We start from the raw sequence: 11,417 nt of genomic DNA, 5'->3' as shown, positions 1-11,417 counted from the left end.
TGCGGTGACGTCATCATCGCGCGCCGTCGCGGCGCGTCCATAGTGCCGCGCGACGGCGCGTGCGCGGCGGGGGCGGGAGCGCGGCCTGGGCTGCACGTGGGGAACGGGACAGGAACGGGACAGGTACGGGACAGGGCTGAGGGAGAGGGGAGCGGCGGGGCAGGGAGCGGGGACAGCGCGGGATGGGAGGGCACGGGGCCGGGCGGTGGCGGGGGCAGGGCCCCACGGGGCCGGGCCGGGGCGGGCGGTCCCTCCGGCGCTGCCCCCAGAGCGGGGCGGGCGGTCCCGCCCTTCTTGGCCGTGTCCCTGTCCCCGGCCCGGCCCGTCCCGTTCGCCGCGGGTGTCTCGCTGCTCTCGGGGGCGGTGCCGGACCGCTCCCGCCCGGCGCTGACGGTGTTGCTGTGGCAGGGCAGGGCCCGCGGAGCCCCCGGTGCCGGGAGGGGATGCGAGCATGGCCATGGCCCAGGCGGGGGCCGCGGCCGCGGCTGCCACGGGGCTCCTCGTCTTCCTGCTGTACTCCGCCATCCACAGGGTCGAGGAGGGACACCTGGCCGTGTACTACAGGTACGGTGCCCCGGGAGCGCTTCCGGAGCTGGAATTCATCCCTTGCCCCGGGGATTGCGCTATCCTGCGCTTCCCTCCGGGTTTTTCCCCTGGGTGGGCAGCCCTTGTTGTTTCTGCCCACTTCCACCCGTGCTGGTGAGTCCCAGACACCCTGGCCCCACGCAGAGCCCTTGTGAGTTTGGGTCTCTGAATCCTCAGCTGCTTTTCCTGCCTCTCCCTCCTCCCTGCCCTTTTCACAAACTGTATTTCAGAGCTTAGAGCACCGCATCTCCGAGTCTGTCTTGCCTTGTCGCATCTGTTGATCTCTCCCTGTGCCAGCAAGAGCCGTCACCTTTGTCCCAAACTTTTACCCAGTCAGAGCTCCCGCTGTGTCGGTGCTTTGCAGTGTTTTCCCTGCCCTCCCACTCAGCCCCGTGGGCCGTTTCCCTTTCATCACGAGTGTGTTGAGCACGAGAGCCTGGGGGGTTTTCTTTGTGCTTTGGGCGAGGGGCTGTGCCGAAACCCAAACTGGCAGCACCGCAATCCGGGCTGGATTTTTCCATGGTTACCAGCGAACTATTTAGAGAGGAGAAATCTGCGAGGAGAAATGTGCGTTCCTGCGGCTCTGTGTTGCAATGCTGGGAGGGTTTAGCAATAGCTGCCTGCTCCAAGGGCTCATAGGCCTCGCTCGAAGTTGCAGCAGGCAAAGGTCAGGTGCCCTTTCGTTGCCCCGAATCCCTGGCAGGTTTAGGGCATTGATGCAATTCCCTGTGATCCCTGGCAGTTTGAGCTGTCCCTGCTTGCCCTCAGAGCCAGTCCTTGCTGGTTCCCACCTTGCTGAGCCTTTCCCTGTTGTGCTCCCTCTCCGCAGGGGCGGCGCGTTGCTGACCAGCCCGAGCGGCCCCGGCTACCACATCATGCTCCCCTTCATCACCACCTTCAAATCCGTGCAGGTCAGTGCCCCCTCCCTCCCCTGGGGAGCCAGGAGCTCTTGCAGAGCTCTCCCCAGCTGTGTGAGTGTTGCTGGCAGTGGCAGTGTCCTGCTCAGGGAGGACAGCTGTGCTTGTGGCTGTCACCTCTCCCCAGCAGTGCCACACTCCTGAGCGTGCCCGGAGCAGGGAAACAGGCACAGCTGCCTGAGCATCCCCCAAAAGGCAGGTGAGGAGAGGCTTTGCCTGCTGCCCACACTGCAGGCATCACAGGGAGGCAGAGGACGCGCTCTTGGCTCGGTGTTCCCACTGTGGGAGTGTGGGCACGGCAGGGCCTCCCCGGAGCGGGGAGCGGGTTGTGAGCGCTGCCTGTGTTTGTGTTGCAGACCACGCTGCAGACTGATGAAGTGAAGAATGTGCCTTGTGGGACAAGGTATGGCTTCCACCTGCATTTCTGCTAGGTGCACTCTTTGGGGTCATTTGCAGTGCTGGGACACAGGGCCTGGGAGGTAAAGGCACTTACCATAAAGTGAATCCCAAATGTACAGACATCCATGCCACCCTAGCAGAACAGGAGGGAACACTGGCTCTTCCTGTTCAGAGGATGTTTGCATTTATTGTGATGTTATCTTGAATTTTCCTGGGTTTCTCCCCTCAGTTACTCTGACACCCCATTGTTTGTGCTTTGTTCTGCCCTCAGACTGGTGATTTCCACTCTGAGCCTTGTGGCTGATACAATGCTGACCCCAGCAGTGGGCAGAAGTAAACAGGGAATGGGAATCTGCCTGATAGAAGGGAGTTCATTTCCAAATGAAATTCCTGCTTCATAATTAGGCTGATTCTTCACCACCTGCCTGAGTTGCAGCAAGCAGGAGGAGAGGGCTGGTTGAGCTGGGTTACAGGTCCTGTTGTGTTGGTTCATCCACAAGTTCAAGTGATGACTCTTCAGGGTAAAAATAACCTGCTGATGCTCCTTGTCTTTTACATTCAGGGTGCTCAACAAAACTTCTGTTTAAAAAAAAAAAATCAGTTGTGACTGGAGTGGTGACACACAGTTTATACAACAGTTTATTTTGATCAGGTGTAACCCATGTTAACTTTCTTGGACTTGTTCAGCCTCAGACACTGCTTGGGCTTAAATATATATATATAAATATATATATATGTATTATATAAAGGTCTCATGGTTTTCATTTTAGATCTCAAAGGTTTTTCAGGAGTGTCTGTAAATGTTAGTGTTCAGTGCTGCAGCTTTCACAGAAAGGTTTGGGCTGGAAGGGACCTTGAAGCCCATCCAGTGCCACCCCTGCCATGGGCAGGGACACCTCCCACTGTCCCAGGCTGCTCCAAACCCTGTCCAGCCTGGCCTTGGGCACTGCCAGGGATCCAGGGGCAGCCACAGCTGCTCTGGGCACCCTGTGCCAGGGCCTGCCCACCCTCACAGCCAAGAATTTCTTCCATATATCTCATCTAAATTTCCCCTCTGTCAGTCTGAGCCCATTCCCCCTTGTCCTGTCACTCAGGGCCTTGTTCAGAGTCCTTTTGTGGTGAGGTAAACAGTCTTTAGGCCAAGCAAAAGGTCAGAAGTTGAGGCCAAAGCCAGCCTCAACCCTTCTGTGCTTCTATGATTTAGGAGATAAAATTTAAGTCCCTGTTGAATTTCAACGTTGTGGGGTTCAGTTGTGCAGGTGGCTGGGAAGGTACAGGCAGTAAAAATGGGCTTTAAACCACCAGACAGCTGGTGAAGGCAGCTCCCAGTTAATAATTGAATTCACTGCTGACCAAAGGTCCCAGCAGCCCTGCCCATTTTTCAGGTGTTGCTGCAGGAGCCTCTCAGTTTGCTGCATTTGGAATCCAAAGTCTGCGGCTGCTCCATGCCAAAGCTTTGCATCCACATTTCCATAGTAAAACATGAGCTTATAAATAACAAATGGAACACACCTGCAGTGCCACTGTCCCAGTTCAAAGTCTGTTACCAGAATAGATCCTGAACAGTTGAAGGTTTTAGTATTTACATGTTAAACCATCAGATTTTAAAGGCTGGGTTTCTCTTCCACCATCTTTATATTCCTGTTCCCTGTGTCCTTAGCTATATCAGGAAGCTTCTGAGTGCCTGTGTGGGTGTCCCGTCCCCAATTTTTGCCTTACCTGTCCTGTTTATACCTGGCAGCATTAAGTGAATACATTAGAGACTTTAAATCCTGAGTTAGGTTCTGAATTGTCTGAGGCTTTCCAGGGTCTTCCTGCTGACTGTGTCCATGTCTTGTCTCTTGTCCTGTCAGGTCAGGCATCACTGCTGCCTAATTCTGCTTCAACTTCTACCAGGTGCACAAAGTCTATGTGTTGATCCTCGTTTTATGGATTTCTCTTTCCAACATGGATTTTTCCTTGTTCATCTCTCACTGCAGACTTTGGGGTCTGAGTGGCACCTGTTTCCTCAAAGCCATTGCGTGACCAGCAGGACTGATAACATTTACTTGTCCCCCACCACACCACATAAACAATTACGAGTTATTCATAACAATGGAATAACAGTGGATAAAATCCCACTTATTGTCCCAGACTGGCTGAGATCCTTGGCAGGGTTGTTGGGGAAGGTGGTGGTAGAATCAGACAGTCCTCACTGGTCTGAGGTGCCATTTCAGACCCTTTCCTGCCAGGGAGGTGAAGTGGGGCTGAGGATGAGTCCTGATAAGATCCAGGGTGTTGCAGATGCTCTCCTTTTCTTTCTAACATCCCTTTAAAATTGAAGTGCCAGATTTGCAGCTGATAAGGCCCATCCATCACCAGTGTTTTTAGCTCATAGCTGTCATGAAACAGGTTTGGAGCAAGCATGGGCTGCCCTTGGGAGGCCTTTTCCAAAAGAGCACAGACACAGGGAAGGTCAGGTTGTTTTTATGCAGACTTGGCTTTGAGCTGGAGATCAAGATCTGCAGAATAAGAAACAGAGTTTGTCGTGGGGGATATGTTTGAGTTAAAACATCAGAGAGACTGAGTTTGGAAATGTGGGAGTTCCACTGCCAGGAATGAGCTGTCTCTAAACAGTTCCTGCTGAAGCTTCTGGTCTGTGATATGCCTTTGTCCCAAGGACATGATCACAAGAGTGTTCTGCTTTAAAATTAGCCTCCCCAGAGACCTAGAGCTGTTGAAACTTAAGGGTTTTTTTCTTCACTGTAGAGTTTGTGCTTTTCTCTGGTGTTACAGGTACCCAGGGGGGGGCATGACTTTCTGAAAGCCACCCCAGTAAGAGCAGAGGCTGGGGCCAAGCCTGGCCTCTGACTCCCCCTTTTCCCTGCCCGTCTGGCAGCACATCCTCCCTCAGGGAGAGGATTGCCTGCAGGCTCCCTCTGCTGAGGTGCTTGTGGTGTTCCTGGAGAGCTGGGGACATGGATTGAGGTCTGCCATGTGCTTTGTTCCCTCCTTTCCACTGGGCCTTGCCGGGCTCCTGCTGGAGTTAGTGACTGTGTGAATTAAACGAAGGGCTTTTTCCATTCAACGTGTTGCTGCCTAGGAGAGCTGAGGTGCGTCTGCATTTTGTGGCAGGTGTCACCTGCTGTCTTTGCTGCCTTCTCCTCTGCTTTCCTCATGGCTGCAGCCACATTCCTGTTCAGAAATGTTTTCCTTTGGCTGGTAGAAATCTGAGTAGGCTGGTAGAGATCTGAGTAGGAAATCACAAAGGGGAAGGAAGCTGCTTTGCTGGAGCACACTTGTGATTTGTGCAGAGAGGACTGGGATTTGCTGCCATCTCATTGCAAAATGCTCAGGATATAGTAAAAGGGGTAAAGATGCCTTTGCTTTAAATCTGTTAACTGTTAACAGCTGCAGTGGTAACTGATGAAGTCTCTTTTCCCTTGCAGTGGTGGTGTTATGATCTACATTGACCGAATAGAAGTGGTGAACAAGCTGGCCCCATATGCAGGTATTTCCCATCCTGGTCCAACAGGCAGAGCTGAGACTGTCTTCACCCGTCCTGTGGCAGCTCTGTCTTGGTTTTCAGGACTTCCCTTTTCCATGCCAGCAAAACTTCCCTGCCTGTTTCCATTTCTTGTTACCCTTACGGCTCCTGGTCCTGTAGCATTGATCCCAGGTGCTTCCAGCTTGGCTCCTGAGAAAATTCCAGAGTCTAAACCTGTGTAGGAGCCTCTTAACTTCTTATTTCACCAAGCCAAAGACACAGACAGCTTGTTCTGTTCAGCAGCACAGCTTAATGCAAAACTCCAGCATTGCTGAGGCGCTGGGGGGTGAATTCCTGTTGTAATTCATGGAGTTGTGGAGGGGTTTGGGCTGGAAGGGACCTTCAAGATCATCTTGTTCCACCCCTGCCATGGTCAGGGACACCTTCCACTATCCCAGGCTGCTCCAAGCCCCAGTGTCCAACCTTGCCTTGGACACTTCCAGGGATCCAGGGGCAGCCACAGCTGCTCTGGGCACCCTGTGCCAGGGCCTGCCCACCCTGCCAGGGAACAATTCCTGCCCAATATCCCATCCAGCCCTGCCCTCTGGCAGTGGGAAGTCATTCCTTGTGTCCTGGCACTCCAGTTCCTGTTGCAGGGTCCCTCTCCAGCTTCCCTGGATCCCTTCAGGCCCTGAAAGGAGCTGTGAGGTCTCCACACACCCTTCTCCTCTCCAGGCAGAGCAGCCCCAGCTCTCCCAGCCTGGCTCCACAGGGGAGGTGCTCCAGTCCCCTCAGGAACTCCATGGCCTCCTCTGGGCCTGCTCCAACAGCTCCATGTCCTTCTTATGTTGGGTAGGGAGCAGGCCACAGGGTTCCAGGTGGAGTCTCAGCAGGAGCAGAGGGACACAATCCCCTCCCTTGACCTGCTGGCCACGTTCCTTTTGATGCAGGATCTGCTTGGCTTAAAGAGTGGGGATGAACCTTGTTTTCATTTCACAGCAGTGCCTGTTCCTGTGCATGCAGGTCCTGGTGAGGCTTTGCTGTTTCATTTGTTTATGCAGGTGATAAAACAGGACCAGGCAGTACATCTTGCCATGACTGCTCCTTGAAGTTGTGTAATCCCAGCAGCACCTGACAGCTGGGCAGGGCAGCTGTGGCTTTGGCTACCCAAGTCCTGAAAACCCCTGTCCCAGTGCTGCCTGTCCTTCCCTGACATCCTGACACGAGCCAGTGGTGACCTGTGGCCATTCTCTCCCTTCCCCAGTGTACGACATCGTGAGGAATTACACCGCAGACTACGACAAGACCTTGATCTTCAACAAAATCCACCACGAGCTGAATCAGTTCTGCAGCGCCCACACCCTGCAGGAAGTGTACATTGAGCTGTTTGGTAAGTGGATGGCAGCTGGGTGATCCCAGCTGGGATCCCTCTGGAATCTTCCTGGAGTATCCTATAGCCAGCCCCTCGGACCACTCTGCCCTGTGCTGGAGCTGCACTGTGGAATGCAGCTCCTTTCACACCCATACACCACTCCCCTGTAACTGCAGTGACTCAGGTGTCTTTGTCTTTCCCCATCTGCAGGTGGGAATTCGATTTCAGTCTTTTCCCACCTATTCTGGAAGCACACAGCAGCCACTCTGCTCTTGTGTGTGCAGTGATGCCTGTGGCCTTCACTGTGACACTGGATTTGTCTTGTTCTGCTTTTGATCTTCTGCTCTGTTGCTGAATTCACTTTTGTACTTTCACAGTTCCTTCTGCCTGCCTCTAACGAGTGAGAGCTGGAAGGTTTTTCACAGGGAGGCAGCAGTGCTTCAGGAATTAGCACAGGTCATATTCTCCTTAGTGGACCTGTGCCCCAGACAGAACAGATTCTGTTTCTTCTTGAGTGGCTGAGCAGGGGAAAAATGACTTCTGGAAGATAAAAAGTTGTCAGAATTTTAATATTAATGTACTCAAGTCCGAGTGCTGGGAAGGGATAGACTTCTGCCACAGGCTCTGAGCGTTCTTGCTTGCTGAGATGCTGGAAGCCATTTGCACCTAGTTCAGATAACACAAATTCATCAACAGCTGAATTTTTCTAGTCACTAGCACGTGGCTCTCCTTTTGGGAATGTTTTTCAGGGGGCCTAGGAAGGGAAACAATGTACTGAGCAGTCTCAGGAAGCATCTTTATCTTACACTGTAGAGTTATGTGCTCTTCAAGGCCTGCTGACTCTTTGCCACACAAGCAATGGGGGGAAATGTGATAAACCAACTGGTCTCTCTTTTGTCCTCCAAACACAGATCAGATAGATGAGAACTTGAAGCTGGCCCTGCAGAAAGACCTCAATGCCATGGCACCAGGTCTCACTATCCAGGTGGGTTATGGCCTTGCAATAATGGGAGATTTTAAAAGGTGGAGAAAGACTTTTTGCCAAAGCCTGCAGTGACAGGACAAGGGACAGCAGTTTTAAACTGAAAGATGAATGTTTTATGCTAAGGGTGGGGAGGCCCTGGCAGAGGTTGCCCAGAGAAGCTGTGGGCATGAGAAGCTGGATCCCTGGAAGTGTGCAAGGCCAGGTTGGACACTGGGGCTTGGAGCCTCTGCCCCTGGTGAGAGTGAGTTGGAGTGGATGGCAGGAAACAGAACTTAGGACACCTCTGGGGGAGTGGCTGTGCTCAGCTGTGTTACCCAGGAGCATTAGGCACCACTGTCCACAGCACTGCAGCTGGTTTTGCAAAGAGATGTCTTCGTTATTCAGGTTGCATCAAAGTGTTTTCATTCAAGATGTGCTTCCTTTTTCTTCTTTCACAGGCCGTGCGTGTTACAAAACCCAAAATTCCAGAGGCCATCCGAAGAAACTTTGAGCTGATGTGAGTAGCTGCACATAAAATTGCATTAATTAGTGTAGAGGGTGCTGCACAGGCACAATGCTGTTGGGAAGCTCTTGCCTGCTGCTTGGGGAGTGAGAGGTGAGCTCCAGGCAGTGTGTGCTTGGCCAGGTGCCTTCTGTTTTCCATTTCCATGCTGAAATCAGGGCTCAGGGGTCTTGATGTCTTGCCCATAAGCTCCCCTCCAGGATCTTTGGGAAGCCTTTGGGCTGAAGGAGATGCTGTTGGATCTACCTTCACCTTTGGTTGAGCAAGCCCAGCTCCCAGCCCACATTGCCCTGCTTCTTGTCCTGGGGGCCTCAGGCTGGGCTTGCATCCAGATGTGGCCTCACCAGTGCCAGCTGGAGAGGGGATGACCCCTCCCTTTGGCCTGTGCAGGTGCTCATGCAGCTGCAGACAGAGCCCGTCCCCACAGCTGTGAGCAGGGATGGCCCCTTGTCCCTGTGGCCTCTCCTGGGATGCAGAGCTGCTCCTCATTCCCTTTCCCCAGGATAACACTTCTCCCCTTGCAGGGAGGCCGAGAAGACCAAGCTGCTGATTGCAGCCCAGAGGCAGAAGGTGGTGGAGAAGGAGGCAGAGACAGACCGCAAGAAAGCGCTCATTGGTAATGTCACCACACAGGCTGAGCCCCCACTGCTGCCTTCCCTGCCAGGCTGGGGCAGGACACTGTCTTCCCTCACTGACAGCTCCCTGAGGAGGTGCAGCCAGGCTGCACAAGCAGTTGTTTTGGACATCTGGTTGAAAATCCCCACAGCAGCAGAGCAGGGAGCACCTCTGTCCTGCAGCAGGGACAGAGGAAATCACTCTGCTGGAAAAACTGCTGGGGCTTGGAGCTCCATGTCCCTGTGCCAGAGGGATCACGCTTGTAAACAGGATGTCAGCTCTGCAGACACCAGCACTGTGTTTTCTGCCTGTTGCTCTGCTGCTTGAGTACAGACTGGCACTGAGTGGGAAGGGAGGGAGCAGGGAGCCTGCTCATGGTGTGGCAGATAGCAGCCAGGTGCTGGGGTCAGGGTGCTGCTGCTCAAGCCCTGAGTAGCAAATTTCCCAGCTGAGCCCGTTGTGATTGCAGAGGCAGAGAAGGCTGCACAGGTGGCCAGGATTCACTACCAACAGAAGATCATGGAGAAGGAAACGGAGAAGCGGATTTCTGAGATTGAAGGTAACCACACTGCTGGGGCCGTCTGCTGCCTGGGGGTGGAGGAGGAACCTCAGGCCTGCAGAAGTCATTGAGGGTGCAGGGCTGTGCACTGGGATCCTTCCTGCCCCGTGCATGGAACTCTGCAGGAAGCTGCAGGGCCAGCCAGGCTGTCACAGGCACTCCTGGGTCAGCTGGTCCCCGTGGGATGAGGGCTCAGTGTGATCATCATCACTTCCTAATGCTTTCCTCCCTGTCCCTCCTCTGCTGCTGTGTTAGATGCTGCATTCCTGGCAAGGGAGAAGGCAAAAGCTGATGCAGAGTACTACGCTGCTCGGAAGCTGGCTGACTCCAACAAGGTGAGCACGGGGCAGCTGTCACTCACCCTTCTCCTCGCACGGGAGATCAGCTTCGGGCAGGCAGCACTGGAGGAACCTTGATCTAACAGCTCATACCCTGACATGAAAACTAATGCTGTAGGGCCCAGAAGGTTGGCTCTTAGAGTCTCTGGTTTCTGTTTTTTGCAGCTGAAGCTGACCCCGGAGTATCTGGAGCTGATGAAGTACCAGGCGATAGCTGCCAACAGCAAGCTGTACTTCGGTGACCGCATCCCCGGCGTGTTCCTGGACTCGTGTGCCTTCCAGCAGGCCAGCCTGAGGACTGCCCACGGAGCCAGCCTTCCTGCACAGGGAGCCCCGCAGAGCTCTGCAGAGAGCCCCCTCCAGGCTGAGGAGAGCACTGGCTGAGGGAGGCAGAAGGAACCCGGTGTAGCTCAGCAGCGAGCCCGGCTGTGACCGGGGACGAGGCCCTGTGCCGGTGGGGCGGATGCAGCACACGCCTGGACATCTTGTGTATAGGTGGCACTTGGGTTGATTTTCTTCTAGCAACAGATTGCAAGGGCTCTGCCTCTTCCATTTCTCCCCCTATTAAATTGGTGCTTCCAAAGGAAGGGATAATCCTGTACTAACATACCTATACTGGAATATTAAACGACAGACAGCAGGAAAGGCTCCCGGGGTAGGTGCAGTTATTTAGCAGGCATTACTCTGCAGGAAGGAGATGTGGCTTTGAGTGCTGTGTTGCTGCACATTGGTCATTGCTCAGCACTCCTGGCTGAGGCTGAGTGAAGAGGAGTGCCCCTGGTCCTGCTGCCAAAGCTTTGCTTGGTGAAGGTTTCTGCTGACGCCGTCTCGCTCTCCTCAAGGACTCCAGTGGAGTGGACTCTCCTTGGCCAACGTGCCCAGGCCCAGGAGTGGTTTGCTGTGGAATAGGTTATTGGAATACAATCTGCACAGCCATAATATCCCTGTAGACAGCAGCGCTAGATAACGACTTGGAGGAAGCAACCTCTGAAGGGATTCTGCAATCCCCCTCTCCAAGGAAGAGCCTGGGACTGACTGCTGTTCCCACTGGGTGGCTGAGTCTCATTGCCTCCTAAACCAGATTTCAGCAGCACCTCGGAGCAGCTGGTTGGATACAGAGCCTGGCAAGTCTTTGCTCAGATTCCAGTGTCCCTGTAACTCATCCACCAGGGAAAGGGGGCTGATTTTCCACTACTCTGCCATGCTGGCAAAGTGAAGGGGAAGAGAAGAATGAAAGGACCCTGCTGTGCAGCAGATCAGATGTTTGACACTTCAGCTGCAAAGCAGGTGAGGCATCGCTGCTCCTCCATGCAAAATCCACTGCTCCAGGACGTGGGACCTGCTTTGTAAGTCCTTCAACAGCCATGGCAAGGAGTGTGTCCCTGGTTCTCTCATCCCTAGCCAGGCTTGCTGGCAGATGGATCTTCTGTCCTGACTTGCGTTGTGATATATCCGACCCTGCTCCTGGTGTGCCAGGGCATGGTGAGGGAGAGGTGCCTGGGGAGGGGGGAATCTGCTGGGACAGCTGCTTTCCACTTTTCCTCCTTCCTCCCCTCAGCTTGTGAGGATGTGCTTGCTTTTAGGACCTGCCCCTCGTGTTCGGTCAGGATCCGGGGTGCAACGGCTGGGGAGGCAGCTGGCAAGAGCTGGAATGCTGCTCTCCAGCTGGGAGCACCCCA

General features: G+C 54.1%; 1 protein-coding gene across 1 annotated transcript; it reads left to right on the top strand.

The window, feature by feature from the left end:
• The first annotated feature begins 33 nt into the window (after positions 1–33).
• ERLIN1 (ER lipid raft associated 1) lies at positions 34–10,386 on the top strand. The gene is given in 14 exon segments (XM_063406202.1): positions 34–123; positions 414–564; positions 1,415–1,496; positions 1,859–1,905; positions 5,330–5,391; positions 6,632–6,757; positions 7,651–7,724; positions 8,162–8,220; positions 8,751–8,842; positions 9,311–9,400; positions 9,656–9,735; positions 9,904–10,044; positions 10,046–10,127; positions 10,130–10,386. Coding segments are annotated over 13 exon segments (1,089 nt in total). The 5' UTR covers positions 34–123; positions 414–451; the 3' UTR covers positions 10,171–10,386.
• Positions 10,387–11,417: the final 1,031 nt, after the last annotated feature.

Source organism: Prinia subflava, chromosome 9 (assembly GCF_021018805.1).
Source record: "Prinia subflava isolate CZ2003 ecotype Zambia chromosome 9, Cam_Psub_1.2, whole genome shotgun sequence".
In the NCBI taxonomy this organism is placed as follows: Eukaryota; Metazoa; Chordata; class Aves; order Passeriformes; family Cisticolidae; genus Prinia; species Prinia subflava.
Note: the sequence above shows the minus strand (reverse complement) of the source record. Positions and strands in the feature narration are given on the sequence as shown.